This window comes from Urocitellus parryii, chromosome 1 (assembly GCF_045843805.1).
Source record: "Urocitellus parryii isolate mUroPar1 chromosome 1, mUroPar1.hap1, whole genome shotgun sequence".
Classification (NCBI taxonomy): domain Eukaryota; kingdom Metazoa; phylum Chordata; class Mammalia; order Rodentia; family Sciuridae; genus Urocitellus; species Urocitellus parryii.
The window spans coordinates 47,780,211-47,807,799 of NC_135531.1; the positions used below are offsets into that span (position 1 = coordinate 47,780,211).

A 27,589-nucleotide genomic window follows, 5' to 3' on the forward strand; every position below is an offset into this window, starting at 1 on the left:
CTCATCCAATGACAATAAAGTCTTACAAAGTGGACAAAACCTCAACAGAAACTGTTTGACCACACAGAGCCCTTTAAACAAAACATGGCTCACACAAATCCTACATCCAGGGACGCTTATCTTAATCTGCTATTCCTATGCAGAGAATACTTCTGCCAATTGCAATCTGTTTTCATGTGGCATTCTAACTCCCAATTTCTATCCACAGAATTGAGAATGTGGTTTCGTGGCATATTGCTGTTAGTTCATAGGCACATCAAACATTCTAGACTTCAGGAAGGTTAGGAAAGGTGATGCTATGTGGGTCATAAAAAAAATAAATCAAATTCCCTGTTTTATCTTCAATTTTTTTTTCCTTCCTTTTGGTCTTTACCTTACTTGGGTCCCCAGGAACTGTTATGTATGTATAGCAGTACCTACACACCTTCAGATTTTTAGCATTTTTAGTTTGGATTCAAAGAACCAAAACAGAAAACACTCAAGGAGTCGTGAGGCCTTTACGGTGGTAAAAACTGGAATAGCTGTTTCTTTTAGTTCTGCTCTCCTGTTCTTTCTTTATTTTTAGTAGGAAATTCCCTCCATTTACCAACCCTCACCTTCTCATACTGTAACCAAGTGAGATCATAAAGGTCAGTTAGTGAGAAATAACCTTATGAATCTGTAAGTGTGAAGACAAAAGGTCATAGTATAGTCATGGGCCTGGGGGAGACAAAGAACAACCGATATTACAATCAGTGAAAACTCAGGCTTTGTTGTACAATAAGTATCACCGTGTGTTATACAATAACTGGGACCATAACTGCTAATTGTTCAAAGTCCTTTGCACATAAACAATCCTTCAAAATTGAGCATAAATATAACAATAACAACAAAAAGCACAAAGGAAAGGTTCACAGATGTCCAAATATTGCAGTTCTTGGACAAAACTATCGATTGGTAGTTTTGGTGATCCAATAAGATAATGTGAAAACAATAGCATACCACGAAATAGCCACTTTAGAGAAAAAAGCAAAAACCTATGACAAATGAATTTCAGCACTTCATTATATGGTGTGTAGGTCTGAAAAAGAGAAATCCAGGCTAACTCACAAAATACTTTATTCATGTAGTATCTCTCTAACAATAAATATGTAAATCTATAACTATAATGTAATTTGTCTCTCAAAATTTGTCTCTTTATTTATATAACCAAATCTTCCCCCAATACTCTCTTGTGCCACCTCCTGCCTCCAGTTGCTTCATAAACCACTCTAAACCCTATCTGGATACTGTGTATGATGAGTGGTCTAAAATTATTTATGCTTTAAAGGTACCTGCAGTATGCTAATCATATGAACATTTACGTCTTTAAACAATGTATACTTAGCCAAGATAATTCTTTAAACCATGACAATATCACAAAATGACATTATAATATAACGGACAACAGATTTTTCCCTCCTGAACTACATAGTATTTTCTTCATTGATACATTCACCTTTTTTCCAGAGATATACAGAGTTAATTGCAAATTTGTAACAGCTAAGTGTTCATTAACCCATCCAAGCAAATCACCTTGCTTCCAAAATAATATTAACTCTACCTTAGTGTCAAGTGCCTCAGGGTACTAACTGGAAGGAATTCTCATCAGCAAAAGTGGTGGAAGCTGCTCAAGAAGATACATTAAAATTTATCACGAGTGATTTTTAAAAGTGACTGATCCCAAATTCATGTTTATCAGTGTTAGTGCTTTAGAATAAGAATTGACCTCTAAAATAAATACAGTGTCTTCTGAACACAATCAACAAGTGACAGAGCCCGAGTCTACAGTGGAGGTTTCCAGCCCCAGCAGAAGGAATCTATTGTACTCCATGGGTCTCTGTCCATGCTCAAAATATCTAATATTTTTCATCTATACTGGACGTCTTTGAAGAGTACTATATTGCTTCACATCCTTCTTTCACTGTAACAAAGCATATTAAACAAAACTTTTCAGTTCAGTTTAAAAGCAGCTGGAAAACCTATGGCTGCTCTAGGCTCTCATTATCAAAAGACTTATCTGGGAACTTTGGATTCTCAAATATCAGAAACTCCAATAACTTATCAAAAAATACAAGCTCTTGGTTTTGAAAAATATACAAAATCATGGCATAGGCAAATATATCTTGATTGTCAAGGAAGACAAGATATCAGTCTCAATCATGCTGTGCTTGTATTTTAGTGACGTTTGTTTTTGTAGTTTCCATTATTTACACTTTTAGGCAATCTCTGACCCTTGGTGTAAGCACGGTACCAAAAGTGGAGAAAGAGCAACAGAAAGATGAACCCATAACTCATAATAATGTAGAGAAAGACTGGAAACTGGTACTTGCAATCCTCCATGAAAAATATCTGGCCTATGTGGATGGTGACAATAACAAACTGCACCTAAAAAAAAAAATCAAAGAATAAAAAAAAACATTTAGATATGAAGAGTTAACAATTCTTTTCCTACTAATGTTTATACACTCCTCACCCAAATCTGGGCCAGGGACGTTCACCTTTAAATCTAGCCTCCCTGGGAGTAGAAATGGAGGGCATAATATCAAAATACAGATGGGAGTTTGGCACCACTGTGCAGACCTGCTGAACGGTGCACCTCCAGGGGGTCCCACTTAAATGTCCACTGGAGTTGTACTCCTTAGAGAACCAGCAGGGCAGGTTTTCTTTGGCAGTCTGAGTCCTTTACTCTGACAAAATGTACATAGGACCACTACCACATGGCCTAATTTTCCATATTGGTTTCAAATTTCCAATATTCTCTCCTGCTGTTAGACCAAGTATTTCAATTTTTGGAAAATAAAAATATTCAAATTAGAGTTCCTCTAATTTTGTAGGAACCAATACATCCCTCAGTCCTCATATCTGCCATCACATTGTCACACATAAAAATAGTTCCAGATGCCAATTAGGTGTAGAATTAGCAAGGACTTAGAGGGTACTCGTGTCCCCCTAGTGATACTCAAAGGCTTTCTGGACTGGATCATTCTATGCATTTCTAACAGGCTCCTTTTCTATGCCAATGTCAGACTTTGGGATATATATATTTGTCCCTGATTAAAAAGGAACATTGTTCTAGGGAAATTTAAGAAAAATAATATTCTATAGAAATAAATAACAATTACAATTCATCTAGTTACAACCATGGTTAAGATTTTCAGTTTCTTTTATAACCATTTTATTGTTATCATCATCCACTTTCTTTGAATTATTTTAATGAACTTTTCTTACATTCCTGCCCAGTAGCTACTATTCGTTTCATTTAATAGAAGAAGGAAAACTTAAGATCAAGCAAGCTCTACACTCCTATGCCTGTGTGTGTAGATGACTAACATTTGAAATAATCATCAACCAATGTCTACCCTTCACTTCTACATAAAAATTTTTCTACTTTACTAAAATTTTTTTTCAAAAAATTAAAGAGTGTGTTAAGTGAAAACAAAGACAAATACAAAATTGTTTATGTAGTATAATATAAATCATACAAAATGTACACGTATGTGCATAAAGGAGAAAGCTGAATAAGAACAAAATATAATTTTCAGTATTATAATCTCTGGGAGGTGGAATTATGGTTGTTTTATTTCTTTTTGGCTAATTAGGTGGTGTAATTTCTCTGCAATGAGCATATATCATTTAAAATAAAATACATTTTTTAAAAAACAACAGCAAATAATTTTCATAACTTCATAGAATTTCAAAGTATATGAAACTTATGCCTCTATTTCCTTATGTCTGATCATTTAGGTTGTTGCTAATTTCAGATAAGATAAACAACTGCATCTAAGGAGAGTACCTTAGAGGAATCTACTAAATTTTACTCAGCAAGTTGTAGGATTTTAACAAAAATTCTATCCTTAATAGTCTACGTATAATTACATTCATAGTTTCCCCTTGGCATTGCTGGCAGAATATGACATCCAATTTATTATAGACTACAGATTTGGAAATATGAAGTTAGCAGAATTTTCCTTTTAATAGAAGACAGTAACACTTAAAGCAAATAATTATCTTGTACCCAAAGTTATAATTTTAAAATTTATAAGCCTTATATATTTTAGGATTAATGCTTAAGTATCATTTGGTGTGAACTGAGTACCTCTGCTCTTTGAAACACTGTCTACGTGAGGTCAGTACTCCAAAATGTACATCACACATGTATGTTGATTTACTGCTGTATCCTTTAATCGTCACAATACATTTCCTTATTGGAGGAAAGATATACTTATGAATGTTAGGAGTAGATAGGCATGCAGAAAGGCTTGTCATTCCCTCAAATTAGAGTGAGGATATGGAATTTCTAACTTCTAATTTAGTATTAAGCCTATTGAGGGTCACATAACTTTGAGGTTGGTTATTTGCTTATTTTGTAGTGCTGGGGATGAAACCCAAGCTTTACATATGCTAGGCCAGTACTCTACCACTGATCTATAGCCCAGTCCATATTTTTTTTTAATAAATGCTGAGATAGGGTATAAGATACTGATGCTGATTTAACTGTTTAAACCTTTTGGTTACCAAATATACTTTCTTTTCAATGAACTTCCTGACAAAGTTCAAATAACATCAAAAGGATAGTGTGTGTGTGGGGGGGGGCTGGGGTTGTGGCTCAGAGGTAGAGCACTCGCCGAGCATGTACGAGGCATTGTGGTTTGATCCTCAGCACCACATAAAAAAAATAAAATAAAGATTTTTTTAAAAAGGATAGTGTCATATAGGGGCCAGAAAGTATACCTGTGCCATTTCATAAATTTTGTTCTATATTTAGCAAGTATTCTAATTCACAGCAAAAACAAATGACTGCAGTTTATTTCATATCTGGTTTTAAAGAAAGTTAGTTACTCACAAGCTGTAAAGATGTCAAATATTTTTTCCACCACAAATACTTCTGGTAGGCTGGTCCCATTGCACAAAGTCCATAGTAGAAATACATGACTACATGCACAGCTGTATTTACAAAGGCATGGAATGTTCCCAAACCACCTGGGAAAAAAAAGTTATTATAACCTGGGGGTGTTGTTCCTTAAAATCAGACACATTTTTGTCTGACCTGAGATTTTAGTATAACTATTTCTTGAATTTTAGAAGGAAGAAAGAAAAGAACATATAAAATATCAATTATGTTAAACAGTTATCAAACTAGAGAGAGCTTGGTACTATATTTAATAAAATACAAATGCAAATCAGGAAATAAATCAGCACATTTATATATTATATTCTAATTTAAGAAGGTTTTTTGATTTTGGCTTACTTTAACAAACTGAGTTATCTCCTAAATATGATACTTTGTTTAATAATAATCAAACTCTTCTTTTAGTGAAGGTTAACACATATAAAGTACACAAAGTACATCAATGTTAAGTGTTCAACTTCAGGTTTTTCATAAATACACCCACATGACCAACACAAAGATCAAGATATAGAATATTCACAATACCACATAGAGTCCTATGTGCCCTTCCCAAGGTAACCTCTTATTTCTATAAATCACTCTTAATTTTGCCTGTCATTAAGTTTTATATAAATGGAGTTACATGGGAGGTACTCTTTCATGTCCGCCTTCTTTCAGTCAGCATAATGTTTTTAAGATTCATGCACATGTTGGTGTGTGTACACTAACACTTGTCTTTTTACTGTTGGCAGTATTACACCATATGAATGCATCAATGTTTATTCAGTCTCCTGCTGAAAGATACTTGGGTCATTTCCAATTTGGGATATTAATAATAAGATTGTGAAGCATATTTTTATACAGACATTGTGTGGAATCAAATCTACTTTTCCCACTCTCATTAATTTACATTAAATATTTTTAGAGTCACAAAAATACTGGCAGTAAAACCATTGGCTTCCATTAGTAGGCTCTGCTAAATTTGCTTTAATCAATTATTGTTTTTTTCCAAAATAAACATCTATTAACTGTTCAACCATCCTTGCTTACTAGCTCGATTTGATTATGCCTTCTTATCTTGGTTTTCCTCTTTTAATTTCACCGTCTTTAATTTAGAGGAAGAGCCAAGAACACTTGGGAATGTAGGAAAAGATCTTTTAATTGTCTTTAGCTATAATAGTAGTCACTGGAAGAGGTTTTAGGGAGTTTAGCTGATGGTAGGGGAAAAAATCCCAAAACGTTTCCTGAGGGTCTCTTTCTGAAGAGGCACAATGTAAGAAAAATTGGCCGTCTTTATGTACAGTCTGACTGTGCTTATTAATGTTCACCTGGAATTTAAAATTTTCTCCAAAATATTTTTTGTCTTATATACCAGAAACAAACCTCACATATTTGAACTAATTATGGCAGAGGAAGAACCGAAATCATAAACACTATGAATTATAGAAAGTTTAAAGGAAAAACACAAATTTAACACTTTTGACATAATCATCTAAGAAAAATGTCATAAAATTATTGCATATCAGAAACAAACTATTATTTGATAATTTTTCATACCAGAGGCACTTCAAGATACTTCTGAATAGTACCTCTGCTAGAGTACTCCCTTCAAGTGACATGTTCTACATAATTACTTTTGAGTAGTTAAATCTTCCCCTAAAGCATATTTATGCTATTTTGCTCTGCTTTGTAAACATTTTATTCCTCAGTAGAGTAAATCATATTTTAGCTAATCCTTCAATTTCCACAAATTTTAGAAAAAACAATTAATGAAGCTTATTAACAACTCTCAGCTTGGATTTAAATTTGGATTAGTCTTATTTCCCCCAAAGAAACTTGAATAAATAAATAAATTATTGTGGTGTGAAAACACCTTTTCTAGGGTAATTTAAAAATAGAGCAGTTTTCTGCTTCTGATAGCTTAGGAGTCCAGTTGCTTCTCAGAGGATAAGCCAAATACCTCTCAAGTCCACTTATGTGTCATGATAATATGCCCACAGGAAGTCTATGTCAGCCTTCATAAAGAACTATATCAGAGCCTTTTTGCACTCACACTCCTCTCCCATTATATGATAGAGGAGCAGCCATTTTCCTTTTGGATACTTTGATCATTTAAATGTCCTAAGATGAGAATCCTGTGACAGGGATTGAACAAAACACTGGTGTAGCTAAGAAGGTTTAGTAAAGCCTACTGATCAACAGAAGCTATACAATAAAATCCACTCACTTTTTTTCTCCTGTAATGAATATTTTCTAAGTTATTTCAATAAGTTTCTTCATAGAACAATCACATCTTAATTAGCAATGCTTTTTACTTTGCTATTTGAAGTACTTTCTGAGTTTGCTTGCTTTATGAGAAGGGGTCTAAAAAACAACCACCTCAGAATGAATTAAAATCAGTGCCATCACATTATACTCCTTTGGTTTGGAAAGAAATAAAGGAATCACCTGGGTAATTATCACAGTTTTCCATATTGCTCAAAAGGGGTACATACATAATTAATACAAAAAAAACTGCCACAGAAATATTTTCATTATATCCCAGAGAAGGGCACATGATGCAAACAGGAAATTAAACACTAGATAGAGATCAGCTGTGCTCAAGTTTTTGACAAACACCGATTAAACCAGACAGTTTCATTCTAGGAATGGAGGCCAGTGCCTCTCTGCACCTCTGGAAATATCTCCTGTTGCTGTGCTTGCTACTGAATAGACATCAGGTAAGCTGTTCAAGTGTTTACTAGAATTTTACACCTAAGAATGAGTGGGAATGACAACTCATGAAACATACAAAAGACCAGAAAACATTATCTTCCATATTTTGTAAAAAAAGGGGGACTAAGGTTTGAACAAGGGATCCATTATAAAGTGAATGATATCCATACACATGTTAGCATTTAAAAATTGGGGTATATTATATATTCAAGTTTTCATTATTGAAAGCATTACTTGTTTTTGAAATGGAAATTTCATCTGTGAGCTAAAAAATTAAAGTGAGAAAATAACACCATTATTTAAATAAAATTTATGTTTTATATATATAAAATTTTATATATCAGATATACAATACAGAAAAATGAGAAAATACAGAGAAGGAAAAAGAGAAGAAAAACCAGTTTTTATTTCAATATCTCCAAATCAATATTCTGGAGCATTGCTTTGCTATGTTTTTTCTATTTCTATTTATTTGTCAGAGTTGTAATATAGTGTAGCTGTCTTTTGGTACCCAAGGAGATTGGTTCCAGGACTCCCTGGGGATACCAAGATGTCTGGATGTTCAAAGTCCCTTAGATAACATGGGATGGTATTTACATATATTCTATGCACATCCTCCCATATCCTTTAAATCATCTCTGGAGTACTTATAATACCAAAAAATGTAAATGATATGAAAATGGTTAAGTTTTATTGTTTAGGGAATAATAACAAGATTTATCATAGATGTAATTTTTTTGCATATTTTAGGTTCATAGTTGGTGAAATACATGGATAAAGAATCCATAGATATGGAAAGTCAACTGTATTCTAGTCTCATGGAAGAAAAGGACATAAATTATAAGGATATAGAAACGTCTTTACTAGCATTCTTTAATATAAAATAATCATTTTCTGATAATTAGGAGTTAAGCTGCCTAATGGAGAAGATGAACTAAATACTTCTCAATATCATTTTGTTTCATGGTATTTATACACATAAAAAATAAACACTCTACTACTAGGCAATGTTCAGGTATTTTGCAATTTTTCGTCAACACAAATAAGGTGTTAATGTAGATCACTTAAGAAAAACCTAGAGACACAATGTATATGTGAGAGAAAAAAATAACACAGATAAGTAAAATAACAAAGATTAAATACTATAGCTACATTTGATTTGTGAAATGGACACAGCTAAAGACATCTTGTTAGAAAGTGAATTAAATATTTATATTAACATGCATCATAAGAAAAGGAGTTATATTTACTTTAAAATTTTCTTAACATATAAATGCCAATTTGGGACAAAGAAGAAAATTTTATGTACTGGGAAATCCAATGCCCACAGGCCCTGTAGGGAAAATCCTTTACCCACATTTCTCAGCCCTAGTGGCTTTTCTAGGTTGATGCCTAACTGAAATGAGCTATTCATAGAAATATTAAAGCATTGTTTCATATGAGCTATAGGCTTATTTGAAGAATTCTTAAATTTAGGAAATTAGACTAAATAAATCTTACCCTGCTAAGGTAAGAATATGTCCGTGGGGGATACTGCTTATTTAAGACTTTATGATGGGATAAAATTACTGCCTATTTTCTCCATTTCTAGATATTCAAAAACATAAAACCAAAATGAAACCAACAGAAGAGGCTGTTTGTCAAGTTTTTGATTTAAACTATTTTTGACTTTAAAAACACCAGAATGCTTTGGGAAGTTAAGCTAACTAAAATTTGACCCATTTTTAAAGAGTTGTTAGGTGCTGGGGTATGCCATTTTTTGAATATGTGTCTTTCTCCAAAGGTTCATGTGTTGGTAGCTTGGACCCAACATAATGTGTGCTGAAAGGTGGTGGGACCTTTGAGAGGTGGGGCCTACTGGGAGATGACTGGGTTATGACCATCCTCAGGAAACTGTTATTGCTGGTCTTTCAAGAGTGGATTATTTCCCTCCAGATCAGGTTTATTACAAAAGAGTGAATCAGGACATTCCCTAGTCTCTTGCTTCTTCTCTTGTCATATCACCTCCCTCTAGCATGCATTCCTGCCATGATGCTATCTGCCATAATATGACACAGAGGGCCCTCACCAGAGCCAAACAAATGAGACTAAACAACTCTGGACTTTCAGTCTCCAAAACTGTGAGCTAAAGAAATACCTTTTTGTTATTTATCAACCAGCTCCTGATACTTTGTTACAGCAACACAAAATTGACCAAGATGGCATATATGTAAGTTATTAGGAATTTGAAGGCAGATAAGACATGGGAACTTGAGATAAATATTCTGACTTCCTGGGAACATATAAAAAATAGTTACCTAACTAGAGTCCTAGGCTTTTTACCATTTTACATATTCACTGTTTATTTATTTAAAGACATGTAATAGAACTCTTTGGGAAAAGAATAAAATCCAAACAAAACTAAAAACATTTATACAAGACTGTGCCTCTAAATCATGTGTACCTAAAGAGATTTTGGGAAAAAGTCTAACTAACAGTCCTATGTTTACATATCAGGTAATAATTTGAAAGTCAGAAGTTAACTCTTTGATGTTTTTTTGTTTCTTATAAAGTATATTTAAGGATAAATTTTTTATTTGTAGCATACAGAAATGTTATCATTCATATCACATGATCCCAGCTCTCCCTTGGCTACCTGCAGCAAATTTGACTCCAAACCACCAGGTCCATGGCATGATTGTATGATGGAAGACATGAAGGAAAGTCACTTGGCTATTTTTCTTACGCAGAACAAAAAAGATCTGAAATAATTTAAAGATAATCAAGTTCATAAAAATCATGCAATAATTTATTGAATATTACCAAAAAATTGGCAAAGAGCAAACTATTTCACATCATGATTTGCTTTGAAATAACTGCCTTATGGAAAGGTTATAGAATTAGCTGTTTCTCTGAGTGGCAGCTCAAAAGCTCATATGACTAGCTGGGGATGATATCTCATCATGGGAGAACCAATAAGAAAGTGAAAAGAAATTTTATGCAGATATAAAAAATCAAAGATATAAAGTGAAGAATTTGGCTAAAAAATGATTGAAAGAAAGGCTATTGGTTAAAAAAAATTCCAATGGCCTTTGAAGTTTATGGGAAACTAAAAGTCCTTAATTCTCAGGACTGAAATTATTTTTATTCAACATTGCTATCTGATACATCCTATCAATCTGGAATAAGGGATGAGGCAAACCAAGAGAGAGGTACAACATATCAAAAGTTAGCAAGTTAATATGGAAGGAAGATAAAGAAGAGTTAATTTTAAAAATACAAGGGCAAAGAAAGCAAAGTTGTATAAGAAAAATGAGAAGGGCAACAGACGTACCGTTCAGATCGTGCGAACTAGGGGGTTTGTAGAATCTTCACAAAATGAAAAGCAGAATTTTGGGGGGGAAATGTTCAAAAAATATTCACAATACCTGAACTTAAACTAAGATATATTTTAAAATTCAGGACTAAACAGAATAGTGCAAAGAAAAGTATTACTGTAATGGGAATAGTTGAGAAAGGTAGTTCATAGACGAATATAGAAGCAGCAACAGTCTCCTTGCAGAAGCTGGAACTGAAAACATGCAAAGCAGAATCAATGAAGCAAAAATGCATTTGTTTATGCACATGGAAGAATGAAGCCTGGTACAGCAGGAAAAGCCATAAACTAGCACTCTGGGTCCTGGTCCCAGTCAGTAGTAGCATTCCTCTGATAAGTCACTGAATTTTTAGCTTTAATTTTTTTCTGAGTGAGGACTCTAGAATACCCTAGGTGTGTCTTATAATATCCAAGCATATTTTTAAAATAGCCATGTTTGGTCTCTATTCCAGACCAATTGACATCACATCCCTGAAGGTAGAGTCCACGTTTTGTTGTTTTTGTTCCTAATGCAATTAATTCTACGGCACTATTAAGACTAAGAACCATTAGACTATGACAAGGAGGTTCTTGGATGTGGCCCTTGGATGAACAGCATTAACATCATCTGAGATCTTGTCAGAAATGTAAATTCTTGAGCACCATCTAAAACCCATTAAATCAGAAGCAAGGGGTCCAGGCATTTGTGGTTTAAAAAACCTTCCAGGTAATTCTAACACATTAAAGTTTAAGAGCCACTAGATTCTAATTTCACTAAAGTCTCTTCCAATTCTATCTAACATAATAAGATTAGTCAACTGAGAAGTCGAAACATGTTAAGATTTCCTATAAGCTCAGGGACAGTACACACTTGTCAACCTCAAAATCAGAAAGGATTCCAAGTAACTAAGATATATTTGCCAGGGAGATATAGTCAATATTCAGCTTCTGGAAACAAAGGCTCATGGCTTTCTTCTCTCATTATTGACACTAATCTTTGTCACTCTAATCTTTGATATTTGCTTCTCCCTGGACCCAGTCATCCAAATACAGAGTTGATCCTCACCAGGATCTCATAGGAAGAGCTAGGGCCAAAAGCACACAGTTCAAAAAGACAGTTCGAGAAGTCCTGGTGTTCCCCCAATTCCTTCTACCCCAGTGGTAATCTCACATCCAAGTGTAACCTTAGGAAATCTGAAGCACTTATCCTCTTAAAGGAGTGTGGAGGAACATTGCTTTGGTAGAAAAAACTAAAGGGCTCTGTTCTTTGCTTCATGAACTTTCTTCATAAAACTACACTACCATCAACATAAAGATGTATAGTTTTTGGAGAATAAGTGAGAATTAAATGCTTAACTTAATCAGGTGTTAAATACCCTTTGGGAGTTTGTGAAATATTGGAAAATAAGCTTATCCTGCTGATTCTAGTAAGCTACTGATAATAAAAGATAAAAGAGATAAGAGTAGGTCTACCTGAGGAGAAATAGCCCAAGTTATTAGACAACTGAACTAGAGCACTTTATTGCTTTCATTGAAACATCAAATATTTACCAAATGTGGTGACCACATACTCACAGTGTCTAACAGCTCAATAAATTTGGAGAAGTAATAAAGCCAGCAGGTGTGTGCCATCTGCAAAAATACACACAGTTATGAACTCATTTTATTATATTTTTAGCACGGACAAAAGTTTATTAATTTTTTTTATAAAATAGACGCAACAAATTTATCACCTTAACCATTTTGGGCATGCAGTTCAGTGGAGTTATAGTCCCACTATTGTGCAACTATCATAACCATCCATCCATAGAATTCTTTATTTTCTAAGATTGAAACTCTGGACTCATTCAAAAATAACTTCCCATTTCCTCCCTTCCCTCCAGTCCAGCCATCATTTTATCTTCTGTGACGAGGTGACTACTCTAGGTACCTCATATAATCATGCAATATTTACCCTTTTGTGACTGGATAATTTCGGTTAGCATAATATCCTCAAGACTCAGTCATGTTTTAGCATGAGTAAGAATTTCTTTTCTTTAAAAGGCAGAATAATATCCCTCCCTGTCCCCTGTCTACCACATTTTGTTTCTCCACTCATCCCTCCATAGACACTTGGTTGCTTCCACCTTTTGGCTCTAATGAATAATGCTGCTGTAATAGAGAGTATTCAAATATCTCTTTGAGTTCCCCCAATTCCTTTAGGTATATATACAGAAGTGGAATTTATAGACCTTACGATAATTATTTTTGCATTTTTCTGAGGAACCTGATATAAATTTATTTTTAAATTGGAGAAATTCATAGAAAAAGCACTTATTTTCATTTTACATTAAACAACACACTGATTATTTCCTGTAATTTTTAGTTTTCTTCCCCCCAACATATACAATCTGATAATGGAATCATTTAGTCATTCTGAGTTCACAGTCATTATTGCAAATAGAGTCCAAAAGGTTTTAATTTGGAATTATAAGTTTTCAATTTGGAATTATAAGTTTTTCCAAAGAGAAACTTACCCTTAAAAAAACTTACCCTTAAAGCTGTGGGTGACCGTGAATAGTCAACAATTTCACATTGAAATGAATAACCTGTACCCCAGCCAGACATCACAAACTGCAAGAAAGCACATGCATATCAAAGAAGGAAGTGTTTGCTCAACAGCTACAACAAAGGTAGTTTTGATTGTGTCTCCATTAGTTTATCAGCTGAGTAAGCAGTCAGTGCAGCAGAGAAGGCGGTTTCAGCAATGACAATCTACAAACACGCTTGACAGAGAAGCTTGACATTGAGAATTTTCAAAATCTTAGATTCATATATTATCTTTATAAACTGTATTCTGACAAAATTTTCCATTTCTTGGGATGGTTATTCTAATATAGTGAAAAAAATCCCTGGGAGGGTTCTGCTTAAACAGCAGCTACTGAGAGGTAATTTATCTTATGCTCATCTATATTTGTAAGTCTATGCATCTGTATACTTTTAAAGGGAATACCTGGCTCTGAATCAGTCTTTTCAACTCTCCCCTATTAGTCAATAATTAAATAAGCAAATTAAAGTTAATTGATGTACTGATAAAGTGACTGAAGCAACTGAGTTTTTCCTGTCCCTGGGTGAAGGGTGTGATGTGAAGTGGTGGACCTTGGCTCTCTTATTCTTTCCTCATTTCAAATCAAGATGGGTCATGAAGGAAGATCAGTATAGTAGAGGAAAGGGACCTGGTTAGGGACAGGGGAGGGCAAGGGGAAATACTGGCAAATGATATTGGCCAAATTATATTGCATACATATACAAATATGCAACAACAAATTCCACCATTATGTACAACTATAATGTTGTACACAATTATGTACAACAATAAAAAATATGGAAAAATAAATTTAAAAAATCAAGATGGACCAGACCCAAGACTCACATACTAGTTGTGATTTGGGTTCATAAGATGAGAGAGGAGAATGCTCTTGTTAACAATAGAAGTACAATCTGGAAGGCCTTAATTCCAACACGCCCACAAAGTGACTTTCCACTGGTGGTGAGAAGAAAAAGCCTATTGTTGCTAAGTCTGAATTGTAAATCAAAGATTATATTGACATTCTTTCAGGCTGATGGTGGGAAGATCTTCTTTTAAAAACAGTATCTGAAAATGAAAAGCCAAGGACTTTAATTTTAAATTAATGCATATGTTAAATGGTTTGCTTAATTTGGGATAGGACAATATGATTCTCTTCTCTAACTTCTTCTCACAAGTGCCAACATCTTCCTTGCACTGTCCTCCTCCTCAGTTTTATGGTTATATCATGTTCTGCCACTGAAACACATTTTTACATTTCTATTTTTGTCACTGATGAAGCTAAAATTACAACTTCCCACTAAATTAAATTCAAAAGCAAACACCTATTAGTCTTTATCAAAATGACATTTTACTGGTGAAAAAAAAAAAGGAACAAAAGAGAACAACTTTTAATGATGGTATTTAAAAATACAGCTTCCTGGGCTGGGGTTGTGGCTCAGTGGCAGAGTGCTTGCCTCACACCTGTGAGGCACTGGGTTTGATCCTTAGCACCACATAAAAATAAATAAACAAAATAAAGATATTTTAAAAAATAATAATAAAAAAATAAAAATACAGCTTCCCTTTCTGATACAAGCTCCTAGTTTGATTTATAGGACAATATAATACATTGTTTACCTGACAAATTATGAAATACTGAAATTAAGGCTCACAAAAGTACAAGATACACATTTCATGGATCAGAAAAAAATGTCTCACAAAAGCAGGTCAACAGATCTTTTCAAAGGAACAAGGGAATGTGACAAACGGCTAATTCTGTTTTACAAAATACTGCTCTAGTGAATGTTCTCATGTCCTCTTATACTCAGACTCATTTTGACGGATGTAAGTAATACTCTAAGCCCAGAGCTGTTTTCTTAAACTGAGGTGACTAATTCTCCACCTTATCCTAACACAAACAAGTACTGTGTTGAATAGAAGAAGCGGTATGACTTGGCCTATAGTGGGGTCTGACCTGGTCTGTCTTTATTAGGGTCTGACAGATGCCAAGTATCTAGCACATTTGAACAATCACTCAAAGGCTCTGAGTTCCTTTAGCCTGATGAGTTTCTCTTTCCTTTTGTTCATATCTGGCCAAATATCCCTAATGGAGGTGTTTACACCAAATGAAACCATGGTGCACACAATAGCCATGTGTTCAAATGTGCCATCATCAGATGGCATGTGGTTTGGCTGCTGAAAGTCTGTTTAAACTGAGAGTGGAACGTAATGTTTTCCTGATGTTAGGCTCATTCCAACAACCCATGAAGTTTTTGCTATACATGTCTATGTTTGAGGCTAGCAATAAGAAGAAATAATTTATATTTGGCAGGTAATAAGCTCTGAAACTTGGTTTATTCAAGTATTATTCAAGTAACTCAAGTATTTAGGGTGAATGCAGATAGAAACTCTTAAATTTAGATGTTTTCAAACCTTCTTTTATGTTATAATTGATAAAATGGGAACCCAAACTGCCTGATTATAACTGGCTTCCTTTCCAGTCTGAGAAATACATTTGGGGGACATCACAATCAATGACACAATCAGACAAAGAACCTAAGAATACCAGAGCATTCTGGGATCTGAAAGACAATTTGATTCCATTCTGGTTTTATAAAATGAAAGGACTGAGGCTTAGCAAGATTTAGTAACTTCCTCAAAATCATGTTGAATCAGAGTACAAAGAAACCAAGAGTTTCCACCATGATGGTGACAACTTATTTTAGAACAGGATGAACTCTGATATCAGACAGACCTGCATTCAAATATTAGTAAAACCAGGACTAAATAGTCCTTGGTCTCCTAGTTTCCAAATTTATTCTTAATCACTACTGTAACATGCTACTGCTATGTCCTATCTCTGAGAACATGCTAACAGCATGTATTTTCTGTTTCCCATCCCTACTACTCTTTCCCAGTCTGATGTTCATACTCTAGAAGGGACAGTAGAGTGAGTTAATTTAGAAAAAAAAGTAAAGGAAATAGAAAGTAGCAGAGTGAGTCCAGACTTAGGGAAGGCCCATGAAAAACAAAGCTGGAGCATGAAAAGTGACCTGATCAGGCGGATTTGTAGCAAGAAGAGGGTAGAAAGGATGCTCATGGTGAGACTTTGTTGTACAGAGAGGCCACTGAAGTCCTGGGGGATTCACATGAATCCCAATTATGACTAAGCACAAGCTATGCTGGAGAGGAAATAAAAAAGAGGGCAAGGAAGCACTGGAGTAGGAGAAGAAGCAAAGAATCCCAGAGAAGCAGATCTGTGAGGGTGGCTGAGATACTTTTTAAGAGCAGAAGGAAAAGAGAACATCCATGAATATGCTTTTGGTCCAGGAAGATTCCCATCTCCCTTACTAGACTTCCTACTGCTTTGTATGGTTCTGTATTCTCTTTCCCCTCAAAGTTCAACCAAACCCAAATATTCCACTGTTGTACAGCTCATCAGAGCACACAGAAACCAAGAGTTTTCACCATGATGGTGACAACTCATTTCAGAACAGGATGAACTCTGATATCAGATGGACCTGCATTCAAATATTAGTTTTCCACTCACCAGCTATGTGACTGCTTTGAGTAAGTTACATAATTTCTCTAGGCATAAGTTTCTCCAAAGCTAACATTTATGGACTTGTTCAATCATCTACTAAGGCTAGCTGCGTGTAATCCCTGGATTAGGAATTAATTCTTCTCACTACCTGAGAAGTGGACTACCCTGAGATCCTCTAAAGAGTTTGTTATTTGATGCAGACCTAACCATTTTTTATCAAATACCTGCTATAATGAGTGCAGTTTCTGAATTTCTTAATTATTAAGGGTTGCCCTATTTTTAAAAAATGACATAAACAGAAAGACCCAGGCAAAATTCTTCCATTAGGAATACTGGAAAAAAAAAACAAACAAACAGGGAATAACGAAGACACTTGCCTCATAACACATATACAAAGAAAAGAGTACTATGCAAAAATTGTACGTTATCATCACTTTCTTGAGTTCAAAGGGTTTTCGATTCTCCATGAGCTTTGGTCCCAGAGAAGTGACAAAATAGACATAGAGTCCCAGGATGATGGTTTGTGGCAGAGGCGAGGACATGAGGAGCCAATCTTCAACTCTTGGATCTAAGAGAAAAATAATATGTAAGTGCACACTTGCTTAGCTAAGAGATACGGACAGCAAACAACACTTCCTGAGGTAAGCACCTAGATTGCAATGCTGACAGTGTAGCTTTGGGCAGTGGTCACCAGTAACTTTAGGAAAGGTAGTGGGAAATCATCAGAGATGGTGGAACACCCCTAGCCTAGAAACAGTGAGGATGTTACCACCCTTGGATCTCAAGTAGTAAGCAGACCTCAGAAGGACTCATGTGGAGCAACTCTTCTGGGGAGGAACTGTGTTATAGAATGAAAGTCTGTGCCCTCCCAAAGTCCATATGTTGAAACCTTAACCCCCAATGGGAGGCTGATGAGCTTTTAGGAGGATGGAATCCTCATGAATGAGTTAGTGCCATTATAAAAGGGACCAGGGATTTTTCTTGCCCTCATTGTGCCATGTAAGGATATAGTGCAAGAAGACAGCAACCTGGAAGGAAGTTCTCACCAGAACCCTACCATGCTGACAACCTGATCTTGGACTTCTGGCTTTCAGAGCTGTGAGAAATAAATTTTTGTTGGTGGTGACAGACAACAAAGTAGCCTGAACAGATTGACAAGCTATGACCATCAGTTGGGCAGGATCTGGCCTGCCCAAGACAATTCTGCAAGTAAATGGCCAAAGGAAAAGATACCTGAAGCCCACCCTCCCTCTCTCTGGTCTCCTGAGGTTCTCCATTGACTGAACCCAATCAGAAACCAGTGCACAAGGGTGTAAGCCCAAGATATAGTCCTACTAGTCATCCTCCAAGGGCCTAGCACAGGGTTGAAGTAGATCTGGAGGAAAGGTCACCCCATAATGGTCCATCATCCATCTATAACCACTGTTAATATTCAAAAGTTGTTAATCCAGACATTCTTTTATACATAAAAATGTTTGTGTTTTCTGGCTTCTTAACTTTCTTCCTTCCCTAAGAAAACTGGCATGTTTCCATATATTCTGAATCATAGAATCATAGAGTTGAAAGGGACCTTAGCATCATCTAAGTACCTAAAGTGTGAGCTCTGCATGTCCAAAATTTGGGCTAACCAACATGATACTTTGTGTGTGTGTGTGTGTGTGTGTGTGTGTGTGTGTGTGTGTGATGGCCTTGCAATCATGTAAAGAGAAATTCACCAGTTTCAGGCTGGCAAAGTTGGATTGATTAAAAACTTCAACTCAAGATGAAATGTGATTAGCTCTATAATTTGAAGTGTGATTCAAGTGGAATTTCACTGAATGGCCTCTTGAAGCCAGAGTATATGAATGAAAATAAGTATAGATAAGTTTCTAGTTATATCTGACTCAAAACTGACAAGACTTGGAATTTGAGTACTTTGATGAGCCAGAAAAGAAAAGTGGGGAAATGCAGGCCTTGCTTATTTAAATTGCGAATGATGAGGCCAATTACTGACAGACTTTGAGTTACCCCTGAAAGTTTGACTTCCCACCCCAGATTTCTTCAGTAGAGCTCTGTGATTGATGACTTACTGGGACTCACTTTTAGTGCTGGAAAACTAACTTTTGAGAGTTGGCTGTACATGTAGCTAGTAAGATGATTTATCTTCATTCAAGTGGGCCTCCCTCAAAAATACTGACAGATGTCCCTGTGTCTAAATAAATAAAGCCAAAGAGTCAACATTTAGCTCTGAAATAGACCCTATGATACTTAGGAAATTAACTGATGATTAAAGAAGCCCCCAAAACAGAGGAGGCAGAGACTAGTCAACAAATGTTGATAGAAAATCTAGGATAGGAAAATTAGTTGATAGGAAAAATAAAGAGCAAATGGAGTTTGCTCTTTACTTCATATCCTAAACAAACATGCCCTTACTATGTAATGGATGTAAGATATCTAAGGACTCTCCATAAAAGTGGGGAGACTACTGAAATGCTGAGTCAAACAGGCTGCTTGCTGCAGGAGTTTAGTGCCTGTGTTCACTGTGAATGGACAAGGTGGAACAGTGGTATGTAGTATTCTCTAAACTTAATTGGCCATGAGACCCTGTTTTTTAATAAAATACCATTTAACATTGTATTGAACTAATGTTCTGTGCAACACAGTTTGGGAAGTAGAATTTATACATTTATTTGTTGTTTGTTTGTTGAGCCAGTAAAGATTAGGTAGTAATAAGTGAAGATAAATAGGAGCCTACTTTGAGAAGAAAATGTAAAATTTTTTAATTGGTTAAACACAGGGAATGAAACATAGATAGAAGCTAATAAAATATTCAAATTTTTAGAGTTTGGATAAAACTCTAGAACATCATTACACTGAGAACAGAGAATAAGAAGCCAGAATGGTCAGGTCAGAACACTTTATATTAAAGGTGCCTGTAAAACATTTGTATGGAGATTTCCATAAGTAACTGGATATATAAATCTGGAATTAAGAATGAGATCTGAGTCAGAGATAAAGGCTTGGGGGTTACTGCCACATAAATGATGAACAATAAAACATTGAGACAGGCTAAAGTCAGAATTCTAAGATCTTGACATTACCAGGAGGAGAGGTAGAAAAAGACGACTTAGAAGAAGACTGAGAAGCAATGGCTAGAGAGGTAGAAGGAACACCACAAAAGTGAGATCTCCTAAAGCTAATGGAGGAGTGAATTTTTGGAAAGTATTAAATGAGGCAGAGAAAGAAAAAATGTGGACTGAAAAGTGCCACTAGGTCATTGATGCTCTTAGAAAGAATGATTTTAGCAAAGCATCATGCACAAAATAGAAATTCAACACAAGTTTGCTGACACACACTCTCAAAATTATGAAGTTCCAAAATTTTAAAGTTTTTTCCTATGTTATGGTTTGTCATAGTTTTAAATCTAGGAGGAAAAAGTACAATCAGCTATTCGTGTATATGTCACTGAAATTTTCATTGATTCTATTAGTTTTCCTTCCTTATAAAAATAGAAGTTTCCTAGTACTTCTGGTTGCCATGTGCAATTAAGATGGCCATAATAAACTCTGGCTATGGACTTATATGTTACTAGAGAAGTCTCAGTAAATAAAAGCTATAACACAACTGTGGCCAGTGGAGAGAATTAAAACTGGTCAACCTTTGATGGCTTTCTTCTGTCAGTGGGTAACACAAACCTTAAATATGTGAACCTCATAAATCATAATATTCTGTCTAGCTTTTATTCCAAATAAAATAAAGACTAATTAAAGCAGTACCAAAACAAGACCTCTGGAAAGATGTTAAAATCACCACCTTGAATGATGAAGAGTATGAATGATTTTTTTCATTTTTTTCCTTTTCTTTATAAACAATTCCAAACGTTTCTCTTAACATGTTTCAATGCATCCCATGTATGGTTAAAAACTAGGTTGCTTTTTAAGTGTCAGCAAAAGAACTCCTTAATTAGAGATGTATTTCATTTTATTCTTTCACTGACTCAGCAAAGGGGGGAATCAAATGACATCATCTTTCTGTTCTTCCTCTGACAATAGTAAAAAAGAAAATACGCCAGGAAAAGCTTGCTGGGCTGACTCAGGAAGCAGAATTCCTGTAAATTTAACATTTTCAGCACACACCTTGTCTTAAAATCTTGTATATGACTTTCAAGTTCTAAGGATAAAAAATTATCATGGAAAAATCTGGTTAATTTAATTGGATGCTGTTTTCAAATAATAAAATACCCAGCATTAAAACCCCTATTTTAGCAGAACTCTGGTGCCATTGGGTCTGTGTTATGACCCTGGCTCTCCCCATGGCCTGCTATGTGACCTTGGGCAATGAACCTGACTTCTATATACTAACTTTTTAAAAAAATCTATGCATTGGCATAAAGTAACACATATTTCATGAAGAATTGAGTAAATTTTATGCAAAGAAGTCAAGCACTCAGTAAACTTGCTATTGTTATTACAGCATAGCTCAATTCTGTCAGCACAGCAGAATCACTTCTGGAGCACTTTAGTGTCAGATGACTATATAATATATAAATTCTGGTCCAACTGATTCAGAGTCCTAGAACATGAGGACCAGGTGTCTGAATTTTTAAAAATCTGCCATTAAAAAATAATGGGCAAAGGACTTGAATAGACATTTTTCAAAAAGGACAAACAAAATGGCCAACAGATATATGAAAATAATGCTCAACATCACATCAGGGAACTGTAAATCAAAATAATATCACCTCACACCGATGGGAATGGTTACTATCAGAGAGGCTAAAGACAGCAATTTCTCACTAGGGTGTCAAGAACAGGGAACCTTTGTACGCTCAGGATGAGGAAGTAAAATAGTACAATCCTTATGGAAAAATATACAGAGGTTCATAAAAAAAATTAAAAATAGATATACCATATGGCCTGGCAATCCAATTTCTGGGTATATGTCCAAAGAAAATTAAATTAGTATGTACGTTGAAGATCTATCTGTATTCTTAGGTTTGCTTCAGCATTATTTGCAATAGTCAAGATACAGAATAAACTCAGATGTCCATCAACAGATGAACAGATAGAGAAAATGTAATATGTATGTACACACCCACACAAAAATATTATTTAATCTTAAAAAGAAAGAAAAGCCTGTAATTTGCAACCACATGAGTAGTCTAGGAAGACATTTTTATGCTTGGTGAAAGAAGTCAGACACAGAAAGATAGATACTATATGATCTCACTTCTATGTGAAATCTAAAACCCTAGAACTCATAGAAACGGAGTGGAAAGGGCTGAGGTTGTGGCTCAGCAGTAGAGCGCTTGCCTTGCACATGTGAGACCCTGGGTTCGATCCTCAACACCACATAAAAATAAATAAACAAAATAAAGATATTGTGTCCATGTATAACTAAAAAAATATTAAAAAAAGAAAGAAATGGAGTGAAAAGGTAGTTACTAGAGGCTGGAGGGAAAATGGAAAGGGGGAAATGCTGGTCAAAGGGTTCAAACTTTCAAACAGGAAGAATTTTTTTTTTTAAATTTACTGCATAGCACCGTAACTATAGTTAATATTAGTGCATTATGTATTTTAAGAAGGTTAACAGTAATTTTTTTCTGGTACCAGGAATTTAATTCAGGGGCGCTTAACCACTGAACCACATTCCCATCCCTTTTTTATTTTTTATTTTGAGACAGGATCTCACTAAGTTGCTTAGGGCCTCACTAAGTTGCTGAGGCTGGCTTTGAACTTGCAATTCTCCTGCCTCAGCCTCCCTTGTTGCTAAGATTACAGATGTGCACCACCATGCCCAGCCAGAATAATTTTCAAATGTTCTCACCACCAAAAAAGATCAGAATTTGAAGTGCAATCACTTCAAATTGTGCTAATTACCTTAGTCCAATCATTCCACAATGTATCCACCTACCACGACATCACTTTGTGCCCCATTACAATTATAATTTGTCAATATATAGTAATTTCTTAAGTTTGTTGAGATGATCATGATGACTGTCAGAGTTAAGAACCAGGGATCTGGTGGGTGACAAAGTCCCCTAAACTCAGTGCTGCAGCATTCCTCACTAGATGCTGGGCAGTGTTTATGTACATTCCCTGCCTCAATTGAATCTGTGATAGTCATCTTCCGTACAATTGCTAAATTCACTTTCTACAAGTAAAGCTCTGTTAGATTATTCTCTTGCTTAAATTATCTCTCCCTCATAGAGAAAATAAAATTCAAAGATGTACATAACTCTGACTCTAGTTCAATTTTCCTACCTTGTCTTTTAGTAACAATAGTTACACACCTTTCCAAAAAGGGAGTCTACTTCCCAGAGAGGTTAGTAGAACTCTCCCCATGAGATAGGTACCTACAGGTCAGGCATGGATGACTTGATAGGGGGGTTTTGGAAGCCACTGTGCAATAACATTTAAAGTTACTTCTGACTCAATCTATGATCCCACAAATTGCATCAGGTTCAGGGGTGAGTGCTCTCTGGTTTCCCCAGAGACAAAGGCTAACAAGGGAGGGAAGGTTTCATGTATCTCTATTTGGCATTGGAGTTGGTTTAAGTATCATGAATGGAGCCAAAGCAGAGGATGGGAAGACAGTCCATCTGACCACCTATACCCCAGAGACTACCAAAGTTCTGATTTGCCACTAGCTTAATAATCCTTTTCTAAGAGTTCCAGAGAAAGAGGGAGGAAGTGAGAGAGGGAGAGAGAGAGGAGAGAGGAGAGGGGAGGGAAGGAGAAAGCACAATGCTGAATTTATAGAATATTAATGAGCATTTCCATCAACTAATAAGACAGTGTTCTCTTCTTAAGTAGCATGTACTAGATCAAAGAGTACCCCCTTAAAGATTCCAAGCACCAATAAAATAAAGAAGCTGGAAGGAAAAGCAAACATGTACCTCAAGTACTTTCTAAAGCACCAAAGGTTCAGAATGGCAGCAATCTTACTTGTACTACATCTTTTGCAAAAAAAAAAAAAAAAAAAAAAAAAAGCCAACTAAGTCTGAAAAGCCATTCCTACCATCCAAATACAAAGAAAACTGCTTTTTAATCATCAAAACCTTTCTCACTTCTATATCTAGGGTACCTCCCAAACAATAATCTAATAATCATTGTAAAATCCTCTTGTAGCTTAAATATTAATTAAGCCACCTTAAATTTTTGTGCTGTGGAATTTTCCACATGAAATAACCAGGCATGACTACCACTTCTCCAGCGATCAGAAAACCAATGAATAGCTGTAAGTTTTCCCAAGGCTACTCAGGATTAGGGCCAATGCCAAGAATATACTTGAAATTCTTGGCCCTTGATCATGGAGTCAGACCTTCCTGGGGTAAGCACAGTAAAACTGGGCTAAAAGGACCAGAAATGATTCCTAATGCCTCTCAGAGATCAATATCACACTAAGAAGAAGAAAAAAAACTCTCCTGTTATTCCTGACAGGGTTTTCATAAAGTTGTACATCTCAACATAAAACTTTTTAACTATACGTTAAGACATGATAGAAAAAAATAAAAATAATTTTAAAAGTGATATGCTATATTAAAAATATTTACAGATGAAATCCTCTGTCATCTGTAACAACTGTCACCACTATTTGTGTTGGGGTACCTCCCAAACAACAAAGTAATTTCTGCATATTATCAAGTAGCTGGTAGGTATTATTCTCACCTTTGTTTAACTCATAAAGCAACTGAAACCCATAGATGATAATAATTTGTTCAAGATTACCTAGTTGGTCCACAGTAGCAAAGAATCTTGATTTAGGTCTTCCACATTCCTCATTCCACATCCCATGCCCTCTGTCCTCTTCCCAAGACTTCATATTAACATAACTTCAGACAGTGGCTTTCTCTTTGGTCTCCTGGCCTCTCTCTCCTCTCATCTTCCCTGTTCTATTTGCAATGCTGTTTCTAGGATCCTCCCTACTCTCCATGTTTAAGCACCTCCAGCTCCTTATCAGTCCACTGTCTTATCTAAAAGGCTCAACTTTTCAATATTACTAATAAAAAACAAAAAGTGGATCCACAGATAAAGATGGAAGTAGAATTCTGAAGTAGCTCATACTAAAACATTTTGTACTTCTAGTACCATATAAATATTCACCATCATTTAAGTCCAAATTTGGCTCTTGAGTAAGGATATTGATTATCTGAATCTCTTGAGTTCTTGCATTTGGAATAATCTATTTAGCTTCTGAGTTAAAATACTGATTATCTGAATCTCTTGGGTTCCTGCGTTTGAAACAGTGAAAGCAAGATTTGGATCATAAGAAATCTGCTCTTCCAAATATACCAATTCAAAAATTGTACCCAAATACACTTGGTTTTCCAAGTATGAATAGTGAGAGTTCAGTTATCAATGTATATCTCTACTTCAAAAACAACTAAAATTTTAGCATTTAAGTTAAATATTGAGTTTATGAGAAATTATAAACCTTCAGAGAAAGCTGACCTGTCAAGAAATCTATAAGTTTTCTGTGTCACTGTGTAAGTTGAAAAACTCAGGAAAAAAAAGAAACAGTCATTCTCTATCCCCTACTAGAGAAGAACTTACTTATGGGATACTAAAAAGATCCTTGGCATTCTTTGGGGGCAAAGTTGTTGAGATCTACTTTAGTGAAAGAAAATTGGTCTTTAGCAGTCTACTGAGAAAGATGTCAACCATGAAACAGTATGTCTTTGCTAAAATCATTGCAAACTGAGATATAATTTAACTGTGTTAGATGCTAAGAGGTGGCACTTTTTCCCTCCTGAATTGGTGGACATGTGATTTCTGGATAAGAAAAACCAAGTGGTTCTTAAAGTGATGCTGGTGGTAAATATGTGCAACTGTCACTCAGAAATAGATGTTATATACCAGAATACTAATCAAAAAAGAAAACACAGGTTCTAGTCTTTTCTTTTTCTTTTTTTTTTAAATACTGTTTAGTTTTCAATGGATTTTAATTTATTTATATGTGGTGCTGAGAATCGAACCCAGTGCCTCACACATGCTAGGCAAGCACTCTGCCACTGAGCCACAACTCCAGCCCTAGTCTTTTCTACCATCAACTAAACGTGACCTTATACAGGTCATATCACTGGGTCTCAATTTCTACTCTAAAATGAGACATTTGCTTCAATTATATATAAGATTCATGTAATCACTAATATGCTCTGATTACTTGCCTATTTAAAAATTTTCCTTTGTTCTAATTTAAAGCACTGGTTAATAGTTATAAAAAACAACATGTACTGGTGTAGTTTAAAAAAACACAGACATAGGCTGGGGTTGTAGCTCAGTGGTTGAGCGTGGTTTGCCATGCATGTGTGAGGCACTAGGTTCGATCCTCAGCACCACATAAAAATAAATAAATAAAACAAAGATATTGAGTCCATCTACAACTAAAAAAAATTTAAAAACACAGACATAGACAAGTAAATAAAAATCAGGCTATGTGTATAGCACAATGGTATATAGAGTACAGGCTGAGTATGTGCAAGGTCCTGGGGTTTAATTCCCAGCACCCAAAAATAAAAGAAAATAGCCCATAATTCCACCCCAGAAATAACTATTTACCTTACTAAAAAGATACATGTGGTACCTTATACCATGCTTTCAGTTAACATGTCTTAAACTTCTTGGTATGACGTTAAATGTTCTTCTAAAACATCAATTTTTTTTAGTTGTTGATGGGCTTTTATTTTTTTTTAATTTATTTATATGCACTAAAATTGAACCCAGTGCCTCATACATGTTAGGCAAGTGCTATGCCACTGAGCCACAAACCCAACCCTTGAATTTTTTTTTTTAATCAGCAAGGGGAGAAGGCAGACACCCTAGAGACACTTAGGGGTGTCCCAAGCAAATGCTTCATGCTCTGATATCCATCTCAGGGCTGCGGCTCTTCCATTCATGAATCACCGTGTACAGTGCTGCTATCGGCAATAATTGCAACTCCTCTGAGAATCAGAGGACAGAATCAAGCCAAAGAACGCTGTCCCTCTAAAATTACTTTCAATGGCTACTAAGTTGGAATGTTCTATCATTTATTAGCCAATTCCTTTCACTGGATATATTTAGGATATTTTCACTCTTATAAACACTGTAATGAATATCTGTGTAGCTCCATCTCTGTATATATCTGTAATGAAACCATTGACACTTCCTCACTTACTCTTGGTTGACTACTAATAAGAAATTGCAAAGTCTCTCATTCTGTTGAAATCCTATCAATATGAGAATCTCTTTTACTAGGGGGCAGGGGGTTACCAGTGATGGAACGAACCCAAGGGGCACTTAACCATTGAGCCACACCTCTAGCCTTTCCTTTTCATTTTTTATTTTGAGACAGGGTCTCATAAGTTGCTTAGGGTCTCACTAAGTTGCTGAGGCTGGCTTTGAACTTGCAATCCTCCTGCCTCAGCTTCCTGAGCTGCTGGGATTACGAGCATGAGCCAAGAATCTGACATAAAAAGGAAGGATAAGACTTGATTGGGAAATTTGATTACTCACCAGCATCTTTGATAAAATTATCATAAAAACGCACAGTCCTCGATGTAAGATCACTGAAGGCCAT

General features: G+C 35.4%; 1 protein-coding gene across 1 annotated transcript; it reads right to left on the reverse strand.

Moving 5' to 3' along the window:
• Positions 1-2,140: 2,140 nt before the first annotated feature.
• Positions 2,141-27,589, reverse strand: Elovl7 (ELOVL fatty acid elongase 7). The gene is made up of 7 exons (XM_026402557.2): positions 27,526-27,589; positions 17,428-17,618; positions 13,491-13,571; positions 12,534-12,590; positions 10,260-10,365; positions 4,865-5,001; positions 2,141-2,406 (listed from the first exon to the last, which is right to left on the reverse strand). Exons 1-7 carry the CDS (start codon positions 27,587-27,589, stop codon positions 2,197-2,199), a joined length of 846 nt encoding a protein of 281 aa, XP_026258342.2. The 3' UTR covers positions 2,141-2,196.